General features: G+C 34.2%; 2 protein-coding genes across 4 annotated transcripts in view; both read right to left on the bottom strand.

The window, feature by feature from the left end:
- LOC120343157 (uncharacterized) overlaps positions 1-14,012 on the bottom strand; it is a 30,821-nt gene extending 16,809 nt beyond the window's left edge. The window contains exons 1-16 of one of the 3 annotated variants that reach the window (XM_039412280.2): positions 13,814-14,012; positions 12,900-13,047; positions 12,743-12,823; positions 12,058-12,186; positions 11,060-11,265; positions 10,807-10,892; positions 9,991-10,091; positions 9,391-9,564; positions 8,686-8,752; positions 8,426-8,532; positions 4,559-4,688; positions 3,804-3,919; positions 2,987-3,190; positions 1,895-1,973; positions 1,281-1,336; positions 109-285 (exon numbers count right to left, since the gene is read on the bottom strand). In XM_039412280.2, the coding sequence (XP_039268214.2) occupies positions 109-285; positions 1,281-1,336; positions 1,895-1,973; positions 2,987-3,190; positions 3,804-3,919; positions 4,559-4,688; positions 8,426-8,532; positions 8,686-8,752; positions 9,391-9,564; positions 9,991-10,091; positions 10,807-10,892; positions 11,060-11,265; positions 12,058-12,186; positions 12,743-12,823; positions 12,900-13,040 (1,854 nt within the window). In that variant the 5' untranslated portion in view covers positions 13,041-13,047; positions 13,814-14,012. Of the gene's footprint in view, positions 1-108; positions 286-1,280; positions 1,337-1,894; positions 1,974-2,986; positions 3,191-3,803; positions 3,920-4,558; positions 4,689-8,425; positions 8,533-8,685; positions 8,753-9,390; positions 9,565-9,990; positions 10,092-10,806; positions 10,893-11,059; positions 11,266-12,057; positions 12,187-12,742; positions 12,824-12,899; positions 13,063-13,813 lie in introns of all 3 variants that reach the window. The other 2 variants (XM_039412283.2, XM_039412279.2) reach the window with 2 other exon arrangements.
- An 846-nt stretch (positions 14,013-14,858) lies between these two features.
- Positions 14,859-17,220, bottom strand: LOC144420815 (uncharacterized). The gene is made up of 2 exons (XM_078110476.1): positions 17,134-17,220; positions 14,859-15,911 (listed from the first exon to the last, which is right to left on the bottom strand). Exons 1-2 carry the CDS (start codon positions 17,218-17,220, stop codon positions 14,859-14,861), a joined length of 1,140 nt encoding a protein of 379 aa, XP_077966602.1.
- Between the last annotated feature and the right edge of the window lie 1,720 nt (positions 17,221-18,940).

Here is an 18,940-nt window from a genome sequence, read left to right as displayed (position 1 = left end):
AAGAAGACCAATCCCCTCACAAGCAAACCCTAAAGTGCCAGGAGCTACTGTCACTATATACATATACAGTAGTGCCAATTGATGCATAATTTAAATCATAAAATGTACCTGTATATTAGGTGTTCGCAAATTCTTTCCCGAAGATGACGAAGTCAACAATCTTGTTGCACTTTCTTTTCTTTTCATCATTGCAGCTCTTTTCTCTTCAACCATGCTTACTACTGACTTTATACTCACAGATGAAAGCGGTTTTGGTATTTCAGGACTGGTTGCTTGCTCTCGGTTCTATATAGGAAATATTAAAATATGAGACCTAACTAGCAGACTATTACTAACTGCATTAGCATCATATCCACACAGTAAAAGATAGAGGGAACAAAATTCTGCAAATAAAATTGAATTGCTTTCATGAAGATAAGTTTCATAACATATCAAAAATCTCATTGAGCATCTAAAAATTAACAACTTAGTAGACGAACATCATTTTTTAAAATGAAACAAAAAAAAATGAATCAAGCCATATTTCAGGAATGTGAAAATGTTTTCATAGCTAATTTGTTCTAATTAATTTGACTTTTCTCTAAATTTATGACAGCTATCTCGCGCACTCAAAATGGAATGAATTGCCATTCTTCATTTGAAAATTATCGAACAGTATTCAGTATGAGTATAAAATATTCCATATCAAATAGCGGTTAAATATAAAACCCTTCTAGGAGATGAGGAATGCATGAATACTCTTGCATGTAATAATATGGCATGACATTCTAACCCACACAGAGTAATCATCTGAGCAACGACAAGTACGTTTCGAGCATTTAGTATAGTGCGCAAATCATCTAGCGTAAGTCATCGAATATTAGAAAATTCTTTCAGAATACAATACAATCAGAGAAACATCAAAGTAACATAAGACTAATTTTAGGCTGCAAGTATGGCAAAAGTTTCATTTAGTATTATATTTGTATATAAATATGAACTTCAGGTGTATGTTCTTTATTATTATTATTACGCTATATAACATTTTTAAGTTACATTAACGTGACATTTATAAAAAATTCAGTGAATTGAAAATTTGTCCAAAATTGTTAAAATACATTATTACCTTATAAGAGAAATTCACAAAAACTTGAAAATAAAAAAGGAAATGAAAATGTTTTAAATAACGCTAAATAGTTGAGATGAAGCAAATTTATTAAACTGAAATACCCAAATATTCCTTACAGTTCGATATTCATATGGGGATTATCATTACTGAGAAATGGCAGGACCAGACTCACCTTGACACCTTCTTCATGAACATCCTCAACACTGCTAACTCGTCTTATATCTGGTGCTGAAATAAAACACAATTTTTAAAAATTTTCTCACTTCAGGACGTGAATCAAAACCATAGACGATTAACATAGACTTAATCAAATAAATTAGGATTTTGATCTGCAAAAGAGGAAAGGTAAAAAGTTCGCTTTGTTACCAGTACTGGTGAGATATGGAATCAATTTATCATCTGCATCTGAAACAAATAACTGGTTAACTATTGCCACACCTGACATGGACTTGTAACTGGAAAAGAGGCTGTGGTTCCCCATATGATTTGGCCGTCTCGTCATCTTTTATCTCCCCTGGGATAAATATACAAATTCTATCCTATTCTCCTATTCTAAATAAACAATTCAATTTATTTTAATACATGGCCGTAATCAATTTATATCCACTACAACATATTTATGCCCATACAAGATTCAATCCTGCATTTCTTGAGTGAGTGTGGTCAAATCCATAAGATGATGAGCTAACAAATAACATCAACACATATGAATGTTGCTTCGAAAAATTATGATAAGCATGAAAACATTTAGAAATACAGAATATATCACTCGAGCTTTTTGTTTACCTTCCTCTTCACCTCGCTCTTGACTTGCAAAATCTTCCAGTTGTCTCATTGCTTCATCAGCATCTGCTTCTGCCTCTTCCTATAAAAAATTTCGCATTGGATGCAATTCAACCCCAAAACGACAAGCATCCTTATTAAGAAAGACAATGAGAGCTAGTATAATTATAAACATAAATTATAAATTTTGAAGCATCATTTATAGATTAATAGTTATTAATCAACAATTTTGATTTATATTTATTGTAATTAGATATTACAGATAGTTATTCGCAAAAATATATGACATTAGTAAAACAAGCTTTTAAAAACGAAATATTGTACACGTCAGCCGAGTCACTAGTGCTTGTTATAATGTTATGTCAATTCGAACATCTCATGTTTAATCGGGTATTTATTTATCAATCCAGAGACCCACCTATAACATAATCTGACATTGGGTAAATTTGGTAAGCTATGGCTAATCTACCCATCTCAGAAGTTTTACACAGTTAAGTGAAGTTGTCAACCTCATTTCTAAGACATTCTGCTTACAGAAAAAGTTACATCAGCTCCTGCAGAAATGAACAAGACCAATCTCCGTGCAATGCTACAAGCAACTATATAGATTTTTGAGCGGTCCAGAAGTGTGTGTACCAATATGAAGGTAAATAATTTTGTTCGCCTACTTTACATCAAGTTGTGTAAAGGGACTGAAACCTATGGCTATGGGCGAGGGTATATTCACTTAGTTAAGGCAGACAGTCCCTGAACCCGTAATAGAACTAAAATAAGAAAAATCGGAATAACGTTATGGCCTAAACCTAACCTGGTACACACACTAAGGGAGTACCGATTTTTGTTGGTGCCTTATGTCAATAGATAAGATTTGGAGCAGTTCAAGTCAATAAGATCGGGAAATATTTTATATAGAGTGCTACAGAATAGTATATTACATTTCCATTGTCAAAGAAAATTGAAATACAACCGATAACTAGTTTTGGAAAATTCCTTCATTAAACAAGTCGGAATGTAACAAACAAATCTATACACAATGAGAATTATGGCGATCTTGAAGATATGCAAGCAACATTGAAATGAAAAAAGTCTTTCAACCTGTAATTTCTGTAATTGTTGTATATGATCGAGTAAAGTTGCTTTTTCATTTTTCCATTTCTTTCTTTCCTCCCTTTGTTTCTGAATCAGTTCTTCATTGTTAGATGACTGAATATCTAACGATCTCAATTCATTTATTTGTTTGTTTGCTTCTTCGCGGAACTGAGCAAACTTCGCGCTTAACTGATTATCCTGAAGACTGTCCTGTAAAGACAATTTCTCGTCAAAAATATAAAAAAATGCATCCGCATTCAGGGTGTAATAAATTTGCAGGGCCGAGCAAGAAAGATCCCTCAGCATTTATAAAATAGAATTCATTAATTGGGTTTGAACCCGACATCGCTGACCTAGCACAGTTAGGTCTAATGCCGCTACCCCTGGGCAACTACTAACATTAATGAGCAATGAATGAAATTGAAAACTAAATCCAATGTTGCTTCAATGAGTCTAGCTCTGCACATGAGCAGTAGTGAATTTTGTAGAAAATGTCAAACCATAAAGATTTTGGTTCACTGGTAACCACCGGTCGGTTACGGCTTTCTCCACCATCAAGTCCATGTATTCAAAAACAAACAACCAGCTTACTGATCCCATACTCGGCATGAGCTGGTAACCTGACAAGAGGCCAAGGTATGCCATATATGATCAAGGCGTCTTATCGTCTTTTCTCTTCCCCGAGATAAATATGTAAATCAACATTTCATCATCATAAGTGTTATTGGCAGTTTATCCCGGGGCGTTTTCATTGTGAAGGTCAAATTCTTTGCCCAAATAAATGGCAAAAACCTCATATTTAGTTATGAAAAATAGAATTTACCCAATATTCTTCATCAGTAAGATCAAGTGGTTGTTGATCTTCCTGTATTTGTGGTGAGTCAGGTGATGAATCTTTCTCGGAAATCAATGGAGTTGCTGGAGTCATCATATCTTCATCTGTGTGTGAATAAGCAAACATGAAATTATTATGTGGGACCCTCTGTGATAAATTGAAGCTTCTACGTTAATCGAATTGATGAATTTTACAATTTTTTCCCCTATTACAACATTTATAGCACATGTTCACAGCAGGCAGTAATAGGCGTCAAAACTATTGAAAGAGGTAATGAATATTTGAAAATAGTAAGCAAAGTGGTGATAAAATTTAAAATTCCTCTTATATTTGTATGTGTATATTAACTTGAAATGTAAGTTCATAGATAATATTCCCATACTATACGTTGCTTTTATGATACAATAATGTGATTGTGATGTGACGTTGATAAAAAAAATTTGTCAATCATATTATTACATTATAAGAGAAATTGACAAAAACTTGATAAAAAACAAAAATAATTTGTTCATAACGTTAAATAGTTGGAGCAAATTAAGATAATCAAACTTTTACTTTGAATGAAAATAATGATGTCATTGAAGAAGCCAGCAAGAGATTTTGGAATACTGAATTTCAATTTCATGATTTAAACAAATTGTAAATACCTAATTCAACACCGTAGTTAAGGGAAGAATATATTTATAATATGCATATCATATGTATACCATATGATATGAGAAAATGACTGAAAATTATTTTACCGATGGCTGATTCATTGCGAGAATCTTGTTTCTCAGGATCTCCCTCGTCAATATCTTGTTGATCAATTACTTGATTATCTTCATTCTCCTTCCCCCATTGTTGAATATCTTCTTCACTCACTTGAATTTCCTTCAAATCAAATTTTAAACATAAATAAATGATATTTTGTCATACTTCAACCTCCCGTATTATTTTGACGGTTGAAGAAAAATGAAAAAAAAAATTAGAATTTAACTCAGATGTGCATGTTAAAATCCCAACAAAACTGAGCTGAGCACACAAATTCCTAGATTGCATTGTAGCTAGATTTATATTTTGAGTGTGGAAGATTTAAACTGACTTCATAGTGGGAAATATCACCTTCAACTCTATTTATACTGCCTAAAACTTATAACTGAGGTAACACCAGAAAATAGCATAAATGCACGTTCATGCAAATAATAACAAAAAGATGATGTACAAAAACGTGAGGTATCGTCACTGCTGCAAAGATAATATGTTTATCTTTGTTCACAATTTCATCAAAATTGATCCGCAAAAAGTCTCTTTTCTGGCACAGTTTTTCTCATAACTAACATAAATTCAGAGGAGTCAAGTAGAAAATTTGAAAATATAAAAGTAATAGCATTCTAGAATTCGTTCATTAGTTAAAGATCATCATTCACAAGAATAAAAATTGTCTCACAACACCTGTATTTATATAATTAATTTTATTAATCAATATAATATCAATAAGATATAAATACAAGCATCTTTATACAATAATATAAACCTTTTTAAGTAATACTTCAATATTATAGCTTTATTCACTTCATTACACTTCCCCACACATAGTTTATTGATAAACTCACAGCTTTCAATTGAGTTAAATCCACAGAAGATGCAGTAGCAATTGCTGCCATTTTTGCCTTCTATTAAATGTAGCTCAAGTGGCAAGTTATACTAAATACATTTGGCATCGATGAATTCCTATAAAATTCTTTCTGACTTAATTTAAGTGAAGAATTGTTGAAACAATCGTTTATATCTAAATACGACAAAGAAATACAGTTAATTGAAAAAATTCCTATGCATATATTGTGATCGCCTGTCTAATTTTAGCTTTTCAAATTATTATGTTGTTAAAACAAACATTGGAAACATTGACTGGCATATCCATTTTTATTTTCCTTATTTATTCTGAGTATACTAAAACTCTAAAATTACCATCTGCAAATGTGGCTTGTTCTGCAAAAAATATATTTTAGGAAAGTTAAGGCAAAAATGATAAAATGGTTGCATAATTACGCACATATCGATATATCATACTCAGCTTTCTCTTCTCACATAAAATACTATATATTACTACTTAAATTTTATCTATCAATAACGGTACACTTCTACAAATAACAAAATGTCTAACTGCCAATTTATACCAAAATCATTACTTTGAGTATCTAACGTTTATATTCAATACTTACTAAATATTTAACAAACACTGTGGCATCATTAATGTGATTCTCTCAAGTATATAAACAAATTTATATACTTCAACCTTATTTTAGATTATTATTAATCAAGCTTGAAACATATTTAACCCATTTAACAAGATTTTAGTTATCTCTGTCTTGAAGACGTCCCAAGATTTATCAAATGATAGACCGTCCCATATACATTATTGACAACTCTAACAGTTTTTAGATAAATCTCAAAGGAGGCAAAATAGACAACAATCGTGTTCCCTACACAAAAACATGTTGGGCATATTTTTAAATTTAATATTTACAATACTTTTAAGTTGACAGGGAACACAGTTCTTAAAAAAACACTTAGGTGTGGATTAAAACGATGGCATATAAAAATAAGTGTGGATTGGAATAGATAGTCTGCACTAAATACACATTTAGCATCTGTTATCCGTTCTGAAAAGCAATTCAATATTCTATTCAAATACACATAAAATTCTATGTCAATCAAGATATCAAGTGCTTAATTTACTCATGAAATATCCCATGTTTAATATTGAAGTGTCTCTCCACTTTTTCTAATTAAATTCATATTATCACCAACTCATTAACCTTGCATGTGGTAGATGGATAGGTAGGTTATATGAATATTGGAATCAATATGAGCCATTACTGATAAAAGAAAGCAAAGGTTTAGGCCCAGAAAGTAAATCTGGAGAAAGTTACTGAGTAGAATATGAATCGGTGAATGCTATATATTTTGAGATCTCAGTAGAGTAGTAAAGTTGATTAAAAAATTCTTATCTATCCCAGATTTCTAGGTCCATATAAAGAACTGTCCATCAAAAAAGTCTAGCAATGGTTTGACACAAACTTCAGTGAAGGAATGACTATGCATACATTTAGAGTAATGCAACCTTCCTAAAGACTATGAGTTGGAGACATGCAAGACTATCTTCCTAACCTGTATGATGCAAGGATGCTGTAGCAGAAATAAACATGAATTAACTGCGCATCAAAAGTCCTGCTGCACACTGAACTCCCTCAGATAAGCAGTTAACCACAATTGCAGTATAGTACGTTTCTAGAGATCTGTTTTTTTTTTCTTCATATCTTATTATTACTACCACATATATTAATAGAGTAATAGCTTTAGAATTTTTTATAAAGAGCAAAAGTTATGTAAATAATGCATGAGACTCATCAACCTGTTAGTCCTTGAACCTATTCCTGAAATAAAATTTTGCTCTTACTGCAGCTGCAAAATGCATCGTATAATTGGAAATATTGTTGTCTTGCTTTTCATGTCAAAATCTGGACTAAAGAGATGACTGTTGTCTTGACACCCATTTACAATATAAAAGTAGAACATATCAAAACATATCAATCAGTCAGACATGGGTAAAAGATATATCACTTTTTAGACGCATAATCTATCTGTGGTGCTTGTTTGACTGAAGTATAAATTACAACAAGAATTATTGTACCTAAATTCAATGATGATTCATGCTTGATCATATATATTTCTACAAAAAACAAAGACTAAGGAGTGGATTGTGTTATCTGATATAGGGAGATAAGATAACCATTGTTTCATTATACAGAAACAGTCGAACGTTTTGTTTCAAATCAAGTGGGAAAGATAATTGAAAAAAGGCGAATGTTTGTTTCAATTCTTCATTACACGTTCGATATCACAAAACGGTGTTATATGTGTAGTCAGTATAGAAGGCACAAGACCAATGATAAAGTATAATATTAAGATTCATTTCTTAAAACAACTTAAAACAAGACGTAAGGAGCAAGTATGTATTATTCTTATTTGAGATTGAGAAATATTTAGTAATATAAAAAGAGTACGGCCTAATATAGAAAACGCATATATCGGTCCAAGATAAGTTTATAAGGGGAAAGTGTAAGAATATACTACAACTTTATTTCTATTGTAATACAGAATGTTTATAAAGTCCTAAAATATTTTAAATTGCAAAGAAAATTCATCGATATCTGCTTATAAAAAACAGTGTTAAATAAACACTAATTAAAGTATACCTAACCAGGTTAAGATTAGAGCTCGACCGATATCACTTTTTGACGCCGATGCCGATATTAATATAAATCATATTTTGAGCCACGCTTTTATGATGCACCTTGTGAGTCTGTAGTTTCATTTTAATATTTGTTACCGTGGCAGCAAGACTTTTATTTAATTAACTTCAGTTAATGCTCAAACAAATGTTATTCTGTAACTTTTCCTGCTACTTCAATATCAGTCTAGCTATTTCCAGGAAAAAAAATTGTTAATCAGACGTTTTAAATATAACTATGGACATATGTTAAGGGTATTGAAAAAAAGACGTGTTGGCGACACCTGCTTTATGACTTTCACTACAATATTTTACTTTAAATACTACTACTCACTAGCAGTTTCGACAAACTTTTTCTGTATTCATATTGAATATGTTGGAATTCTTCTGACTGTATGTATTCAATTTGTTTAGCTTGAACTCTGTATTGCAAGGCAATTTCTGAAGTTAAAAATAGAATAATAAACAAGGAGAATTCAGAGCAGATTTTGAGCATAGAGTTCAATTTTTAAAATTAAGTTAAAATGGTCAGATTTTCAAAATAAAATTTAAAACAAAAGTTAAGCATTCATTACTGCACTGCTACTAAGATACCTTTTCGAAATTCCTTCTGCTGTTCTTCGTTAGATGAATATTGTTCTTTCATTTTTGAGAGTTCAGTCTGTGAAATAGTGAGTAACAGGAAACAATTTTAGACCAGCAGAACAAGGATTAAATGATCATGATTGCAAACAAAATAAGTGCAAATGATTGTTTGCTACTGGACATGTGTTGCTGAATTAAATTTTATGATATTTGTAGCACTACACAGACACTAAAATACACATCTAGTCATGATAATTTCCAGGAATACACCTACCATCAAACCTCTGATTACCTCGCATGGATTCGGCGATTCAAATCCTGTGGGAGATAAGTATGTGCAGAAGAACTGCAGTACTTGTGAAATACTGCACGTAACCTATTGCCAGTAATGGACTTCTTCACCACGTCTGGTAATCATTCCAACACTTGACAGGTACTGGTAACCAGATGAGAGGCGTGGTTCATAATACGATTAACCCTTTTATTGGTTCCCCCCAAAGAAATATGGACTTCCTATTTTCTGTTAATTTCCAGAATCATTTGCCAACAATGCAAGCAATGATTGCTTAACATGGCATAAAACAAGTTTGAATTATACTGTACTATAATTCATCCTTGTATTTTTCAATCTCTTTTAATAAATACATTCATAATAGCTAAATTTCAACAGCAGAAATTATTAAAACAATCTAAGCACAAAGCAAACTTTCAAACCAGTGATGCTTCTATGATGTCATTGATCTTGGTAGCATACGACATCATTTTTTCATTTTTAAGTTCTTGTAACTCGGTCTGCAGTTTTTCAACCATGGAATGAGCTCTTTTGATTTCATCTTCATGGCTGAAGCGTACATTGTTCAATTCTCTTTTCACCTCTTCGAGATTTTTCTACAAGAAATCAACATTGGTTTATTTCTTTTTGAAAGTTCGAACACTTTCGAATTCTCATTAGGGCCAACCAACTTTATTATTTGCATCCTCCGTGCAAACAATTGTTTTGCTCAGAGTCAGAGACATTTTTGACTAGTGGTGTGTCAGAGTATGCTTATTTTTTTGAATTTATTATTTTAAATTTTCATGTAGCTAGAACAAGCTGGTAGGTGGTTAACTTCATTAGGCTGACTTAAAATCCCCTGATCTTTTCAAATGATTTTCGGTACATAAAAATAAATAATAAATAGGCAAGCTGCAACAACCCATGTGTTCGCATTTTTTAAAGTCTCATTGAAGTCTACAACTCACAACACTATTATTTTAATAAAGTAATTTTATCCTAACATCCCCAATGACCATTTAATAAACTACTATACCTACCCCTGATTTTTCAAGTTGAGTCTTGTAATTGAAAAGTTCTTTTGTTTTTGTGTCAACTTGTTTTGCCACCTTTTTAAGCTGTTCTTCTTTGGCTTTCAATTCTAAAAAATTCAGATATGAAGATTTAATAAATTTAATTTAATTATTATTATTATGCAATTTAAAACATAGTTTAAAATAGTATTGTATAATGTTACAATCTGATTATTTTCATATCAGGGTATTTGGACAAAAAAAAATTACAACTTCCAAACATGGCTTTGGAATCACTAGAATCATTGTTGTCAAAATTTTGGTATTCAAGGAACCAAAAACTAATAAGAATGATTAATCATGTGGCAAGCCATGGCCTTTTGTCAGGTAACCAGTTCATGTCGGATATGGGAAGAGCTTACCAGTTATTTGTTTCAGATGCATGGACTTGGTAGTGGAGGAAGCAGTAACTGACCAGCAGTTACATCAAGCACCCTTCGGTGGCAGGAAGTCCAGCAATGCTCTAGCACCCCAGAGGATTCGAACCAGCGACCTCATACAGGGTAATCAGATATGCGATGACAAAAGTGTTTTAACACTTAGCACGATGCACCAACCCAACCCCTAAGTATAATTTTATGGGTAATCCAGACTTGTTAATCCTAAAACATCCATTCAGAAATCACATTCTAGAAATATTCATAAGAGTATATTATATATTGATTGAAAAATGTTTAATGAAACCTCTTTTAATACATTATGCTACTACAATAGTTTGGTAATCTTTGGAAAACATGGCTATGAAATGTATATCTTGAGTTTAGATATTGAATGAATGAATACCTTGCTGTGCAACTTGTAGTTTATCAGTCATCTTAGCAATATCTTCTTTAGCAAGTGCAAGATTTTTCTCCAACTTTTTGCGGTTTCTGAATCAGAGGTATAAAATCATATCAAGTCATACTTATAGATACTTGCATTAGTGTCAGATAAAATCAAGTTTAAATTATAAAATTACTATCATTGTTGTCATTATTTGATCGATGCTCAACTTAATTCAAATCCTTACATTTATTTCAGTATTACAGATACTAACTTATTCGATTTGCTGGATAAGGCAGAATGCATTGTATTCATGAATCCCATGATATCATGATTCAAGTCATTCAATCTCACAACAGCACTGTCCATGGTATCAAGAGCAGTCTGAATATTGGAATGGATTGCATCAACATCAAGACCTTCTAAACTATCTTGCATTGTATCTTCCACTTCATCTGGAGCTCCATATGTTTGGAAAAACTGAAAAAAAGAGAAGAAAATTTTGTTCACCCACTCATTGGTAGGAATATGTTTCTTATCAAAAATAATAAAAATAGTTCAGTGCTTCCCAATTGGGGAGGAACTTGTTGTTATGGGGGGGGGGGGGGGGGGGAATTATTTTACTGTGGTTTTACTAATATTCAGTGACATTTAAAACCCCTCTTAAAGGACTTTATTCAAACTGTATATTACTAGCTAATGATACATTAAAAATTAAGCAAATGGCAGAAGCAGACTTATCATGAGTAGTAAACGGTGAATATAGAGATTTGAAATAGGCAAAATGAGGGGTGTATTCAAAAAAGCTGGGCACCACTGGAATATAGTTTTACCTGGAATGAAGTAATAAGGAAAAAAAAACAAGTTAAATTTCTGTATAGGCCTACTTATGTTTAATTCAAATTGAAATGCTGAAAATAGATGTTCTTTATCTGGGGCACATGCCCACTAATACTTGTCACCAAAATAATAATAAACTTGAAAGATTTGAAATATTTTTCACAATTTTTTTTTGTGCTTCTCACATAATTTTAATTCAAACTGATTAGAAAAATATATATGGAAGTAATATGAACAAAATGAAAAAGAAATATCAAGATCATCAATTTGATTACCACACAAACAAAACTCTGCCGTATTTTTATATCCAAACGAATTGTAAACTCTTCATAAGAACAGTCAGAGAGATATTTTTAAAAAGTTGGGACTATAGTAAAGTAAATAATAGGCCCTATAACTTGAGTACATAAATTTTCAAATTCAATATTTTACCTCCGATATTTGGTTTAATAGTTGAACTCTTTTCACACAAACATCTTGAAATCCAACAATGAATATGGTAATTTTCTGTTGATATTTATTCTTCTGAATTGCATCACCCAGAATTGATTGCAACTCAGCCTGAATATGATATATCTCATAAATATCAAGAGATCTGTTATCACATAAATCAAGCTTTTCTTGTCTTTCATTTTCTCAATCCTAGTTATTATTTTACTCGTTTACTATTTAATCTCGATAGAGCAATTCACTCAGTGAGTGGGATTGCTATATCGCCAATGCTTGACAATTTTTATAGATCACTTTTTAGTTCCATTTTCATCAGGGTGTTATCATTTAGTGTTGGTGCTAAAACTGGGAGAAAAGTAACTAGCTGAATATATCTAGTAGTTTCTCGTAGCATACACATCCTTGTTTAAAGCAAAGAGACGTTCAATAAATGCTTTTCACAGTCAATTATTAAATGCTCTAATAGTTATCTTCAAATTGCAGTTCAGCTATTTGCCTATATAAAGCAATATGGATATCTATTCCCTTCAGTTTTGATTTAATATATATTCATTTAGATTCATGATATGAAAACATTCTGTGATTAATAATTTGACACTGATGATACATAGAATGACTTGGTTAATAGCTGCAACAAATTTACCTGTGGAAATCTACCGTAACTTACCATATCAGCCATGAATTCAATATTTGAGGCTGGAGTATTATAAGAAGCCATTGTTTCGCCAAATTCATAATCTTCAAAAATCTATAAATCAAAAATCACAATGAATTGATGACATAAAACTGGCTAGTTTGTTAGAGAACATCAATTGTGTGCATACATGTTTTACTCTCTCATTGATTAGTTGAAGTTCTTCTCTTGTTTTATCTTGAGCACGAGCAATTTTTGATTTCTGCATTTTTTCTATCACATCCATGTCAACACCCATTCCAATTGGCATTTGTACATCAATAACCTCCATTGCTTATCTGTTATAAAAAAGACTGCAAATTTACTACACGGCAGTGTGGCTCATTGTGCTGAGCGTTAGGAATACGCTCGCCACCGCATCTCTGATTACCTTGCGTGGGTTCGCAAGTTCAAATCCCATGCGGGGTAGTTATGTGCAAGAGGATCGCTGGACTCCTCGCCGTCGTAGGGTGGTTCACTTAACCGCTGGTCGGTTACGGCTTTCTCCACCATCAAGTCCATGCTTCTGAAAACAAATAACTAAAACTAATCCCATACCCCACATGACTAGTAACCGGATGAGAGGCCGTGCTTCGCCATATGGTTAACACGTCTTATTATCGGCTTTCCTCTCCCCCGGGATAAATATGTAAAACCTATCCTATCCTAAGTTTAAAATAAATTATAAAAAAACTCTTTTTCATGTTACTGTTGACAGCAATACATATTCTCAATTTATTATCCTATCGAGTAATAATATATGGTTATAATATTGACAAACTGAGTGCTCAGACATATAGTCTATTAAGGAAGTGGAAAATGAAAAGATATCGTAGTAATATATATGATTTAATGTTTGAAAATCTTCTTCAAGATTCTGCATGCCAGATATTTTGTAGTGTCATTAAATTTACTGTGTAGGCTATAGACAGATAGATGTATGATTGTTCACAAAAAAACACAGTAGGCAACCGGTAACACACCGATGCCGTACCCGTACCGGTACGGCGCACGGCGGTACCGGTACCGTACCTCATTATTATTACAATTTATAAAGTTACCCACGTCAAACAATTACAGCCTTACCACATGCAGTTCCTTAAATTTCGAAACAAATGTATGGCATCTTCAGATTTTAATTTCACATAAAATATTACGATAATGAAGTTACGATTTTCAATTCCCGGACTTTTTAATGCTGGTTGCCCTGGCTGCTGGTTTGTTTATTTATGGCATAAATGTAGCTGTTTAAGCTGTCAAAGTTCAGATGGATGTTTCCTCGACCCTTGATCCCCGAGAAATTCTCTCCATACTTTATTAATGCAACATTTTGGATTGTTATTGGACACGTAGTGGACATAACAATCGATTTGGTATTTTTGTTGTTCTTATGCTTGTTCTTTGACATAGTTATTAAAAAGTCGTTTTTTTCTTCGATCTATTGCGTTGAAATTTTCAGTGAGTGAAATGGGAATTTTTCTCCAGAAGGCTATTACTTTTATTTATTTCTAAATTTCGTATGAATTAATGAAAAAATTTGATATTTCGTCCAAAATTTCGCTATCTTATTTTTTGTTCGTGGAAACACGGATTTTAGTCCGCGTGATGACTGGCATTACGTTTTGAATCTGCAGAAATCTTGCTACTGGAAATCCGGAACTTTTTTGAGCCGTAGGTTTGATGGGTGAATAGGTAAGAAGTCCTTCAGATGCCGAGAAAACAAAAGTTGTGCTGGACTGAGTCACGAAGAGGGGTGTTTCGATATAGAAGAAGTGCTTTGCCGAATGAACGACTTTTCGAGGAGCCGTCTGGCTGTAAATTGTTCCGGAAGAGTAGTTTGGCTGTTTTTACGGTAAGTTCAGCTCGTCCATTTGATTGTGGATAGTGTGCTGACGGAATTCGACCTTTCACATCCCATATTGCCAGAAATTTCTTGAATTCCTCTGAAGAAAGAGGGCCACCACCAGTACTAGTTCTTCAGCACAGCCAAAACGCGTGAAAAGTTGTTCGAAAACAGGAATGATGCGGTTTGTAGAGAGTGATCGATGAAAGTGGGCAATTTCAATCCATCCACTGAATCTGTCTGTGATTGCTAGGTAATCGTTACCGTTTAGATAAAATAGGTCAGCATCGATTTGTTGGAGGCGTTGTTATTTGTTATGATAGTTTCTTGAACTTGAGATAGTGCAATATAGGAGCAAGTAGGGCAGGAAGATTTGAAATTGAGAATGCATTTGTTCATTCCCGTCCAGTATATACAATCTTTTGCCATTGCGACCCTATTTGTGAAGCCCTGGTGGGCACTGTGTAGTGTATGAAGCACAGCTGACCTGAGCTGTCGAGGGATAACGAATCTTTTGTTATCCAAAACAATGATTTTGTTGTCGAAACAAGATAGTATGTTACGTAATTCCCAATACGAGCGAACCTCTGGTGAAGTGGCACTTCTTGTGGAAGGGAATCCAGGAGAAATAGTTTCATGTAACAGCTGATGTGATTTGTCAGCTTGGCAAGCGTTTTGAAGCCTATCGATAGTTATTTCCCGATCCGTAAGAGGTCCATTCTCGTTTTCAGTGTAACAATTTAAGGCTTGGATTGTTTCGTGCATGAGAGACCAAGTGGTGTCGTTCTCTATGTCAGCAGCAAAGAGGTCTTCATCAGTTGGATGAGAGGCAGAAAGTACTGGATTTCTAGAAAGGGCATACTGCCCTCTGTGCCATTTTCCACAACAGTGGTGTATGGAAAAATCGTATTGAGACACTTTTGATCTAAATCTCAGCACGCGTGGGTTGCGGATGTCAGATAGTTGTCGGTTGCTGAACAATGGGATGAAGGGTTTATGATCGGTTACTACAATGAAATCTTTGCAGCCGAGGATGAAAGACTTGGCATGGTCTAAGCTCCGAGCAAGCGCTTCGCCTTTGATGGGTGCATAATTTCTTTCAGCTTGTGAAGTGTGCCGAGAGCCGGCGTATACGAGATGCCAACCATTAGGGCAACAATTTGGGGCTTCATTTGTACCGCAGGTGCAATATTTCTGTAGGAGTAAGTAGCCAATATCGTCCTTGCTCCAGCCGCATTGAATGAAAGATGGTCGTTTTGGTCGAAGGTCAAATGATTCGATCTCTTTTTCGCATAGAGTGATAAGTTTCGCTTTCGATTTCTCAAATATAGATTGAAGAGTGTCGTCCCATATGAATTTGGATCCCTTTTTTATTAGGTCGCGAAATGGGGGAGATGGCGTAAGCCCATGATATTTGGTTTACTAAGCCGTGCCAACTTTAAGCGTCGTTTTGGATAAAGTCAAGAAGCGCTGGGGCAGGTGCAATCCCAGTAGGGTTATTTTAAGGTCAGCAAATATGATGGTATTCTGACAGAATTTTAATTTATCAGGATTGAATACTATCCCTTTTTGAACGCTCAGGGTGAAAAAAATCCCAAACTTGATAGAAAGATGATTGCATGTCACTCCCATGATATAGGCATAGATCATCCACTCCATCACTGATGTCTGCAATTTTACAGGCAGCTTCTCGTATGCACTGGGCGTTCAATTTTTGTATTTCAATATATAGCCGAATAGATCTAGTAGTTTTTGCTTTGCTGGTTCCTCCATATGTAAGGATATTAGAATCGGTGTGTGGCGTGCGTATGTGATAGCATTCGGTTTGAGATAGATGTGTGCAGGTGGTCGCTGCATTGTGGGGAATGGTGAAGATCGGTCAAAGGCGGAAGCCTTAAAACCATCTAAAATGTACTGTTCCAGTCTAGGTACGTTGTCCTCAGTTGGAGAAAAGGGAATGAATATAGATCTGGTCGGTAGTGATTGAACCCGTTGATTTGTGATTGAGGGTTTTGCAGGAGGCATTGTGCTCGTAACAGAGCTTATTGAGCTGGCATTAGGTGATGGCAGTGGAAAACATTTTGGTAGGATTTCCAATGCTATACATGCATCTTTACTTAAATATAGATGGCGTAGCTTTATCCCAGGTTCAGTTAAGTATAGTCGTTGTTTTGTTTGTTTACCATATCCAATAATATTTATGTTTACGTTGGCATAGCGATATGCTTTAATGGTACCACCTCTTACGATGCGAATGCTTTTGTCACATCTTTGTAGAGCTCTCTTCGATATGTGTAAATATGAAATATATGGATGTTCAGCGACACATATTAATGCTCCGCTGTCCGGTAGTGCTGTTACAGGTTTGGAGCGGATGCTGTAGACGAAGTATGAGATATCTGAATTTTGATTTGAGCTAATGAGGAGTGTGGATCCCCAACGTTATACAGAGAAATTACGCTCAGAATGGCTTTTTCATCCACAGAATCTGATTCTGACTGGGACTCGAATGATGTCATGGACTGTGCCTGTATTGCATTACTTTTTGCGGAGAAGCATACTTTCTTGTAATGATTATCTTTTCGACAGTAAGAGCAAATTTTTCCCCCGTCCATTTCTGTGGATCCATGACTGCCACATTCTTTACATGCAATACGTGACCGTAGATGGCTTGCCGTTGTCTTTGTGTGGCAAAGTGTGATACAGAATATGATTGTGTGTGACAGTGTATTGTTTCTTGATTTCGAATAGCCGATTCGTAGGCAATGGCATACTTAACAACTACCTCTAAGGTGGTGAGGGTATTTTTTGTCTGCGCATTTAGACAGTATGTCAGCCTAAAGGGTTGTGTTGTAGATGCCCTTGATTTGCTGATCCCGAAAGTGCCATTCGGTTTGATCAAACTTGCATGATTCGCTTGGGCATATGTATTCGCAGTCGTGTGCCACGAAAAGTAGTTTGGCTACAAACTGTGTGACTGTTTCCCCAGTATGTTGCTGAATTTTGTTTCGTGCGTAAGAGGATTTAGTTCTAATGTGACAATGTTCCTGATTTTAGATAGGAATTCTTTTTTGGTCAAGTTTCTGAACTCTGACCATGTGTTGTTGATGATTTTTTGAACTGCCTGATCACATGCAGAGTAAAGCAAATCATTGGCATGAACACTTGCATGTGATTGAAGGTTCTTGAATTTTGTCCACAAGAATGGAGCAGTGCAAAAATCCGAACTAAACATTCTAGTCGAGAATTCAGGTAACTTCACGGGCATATTTAGTTTAGTGGGCTGAGAGGAGTTGGATATGTTTTGCTGAGAGTGATTTATTATTTTAATTTGATGTGTCAAGATTGTTATGGCCAAATCACTTTTCAGAGCATTTTTGTCCAGCTGTGGTAATTCAGTCTCAGTGAGCTCATTTGCATGAAATGTATTTCCATATTCATCGGATCTCTCATCGGGGATGCCGAGAGATTTAGAGAAAGTACTCCAGCTGGTAGCATCTGGTAGTCGCAGCGCCATGTTGGGAAGTCTGATGAGCAGATTCTTTACAGATTACCAACTTGAATGTCTTTGTATAAATCCAATGTTTGTGAATAAAGCATAACGCATCCTAATGTAAGTCTAACTGTTAACAAAGTTCTTAATACAACCAAATACTCCAATCAGTTAAATAGAAAATAACACAAACATGTTTGATACAGGTAAGGAGAAATGGCATAGGAACATGATGGCAGAAATGGCATATCCCAATATATATAATTCACAATTACTCGTTTAATGAGCCTATAATTTAATTCTAATTAGACAAATGACAACAAAACACAGAAAAGCTGATGCTAAGTGCAACGGGTTCAATGGCGCTGAAAATATTCAAATGAATTTTTTTTTGAGATGCAATGAGGAATTAAATCTATATTCTATTCGAGAGATGTATCACTGCTTGATTTTTAATATAAAAAGTATCATCCGTTCGGTTTTCAACTTTCTAAAAATATGTGCGCCCGCCAATGACTTGCAAGTTGCAACCCCTAATTTTGGCCCGCGAGCGACAAAAGGTTGCCGACCCTTAATCTAGCACATACTGCAATTTGACTGTAGGCACTTTACAAAGTTCTATTTTATCTCCATTATGTTTTTCAATCATCATCAACGACTTTCCGAATTCTCTTCTTCACTCTGATATTATACTTTTTGCTGATGGCTTAACGCCATATGTTCGAGGCAAAGACTTGCCTGAACTTTTGACCAAAGCAAATACTGACTTAGAAAATATTCAAGCTTGGTTGTCTGCGAACAAACTCACTATTAATGTGAATAAAACTAAATATATGGTATTCAGCGCACCAAAATA

This window comes from Styela clava, chromosome 3, assembly GCF_964204865.1.
Source record: "Styela clava chromosome 3, kaStyClav1.hap1.2, whole genome shotgun sequence".
NCBI lineage: Eukaryota > Metazoa > Chordata > Ascidiacea > Stolidobranchia > Styelidae > Styela > Styela clava.
This window is presented reverse-complemented; position numbering and strand designations above follow the sequence as displayed.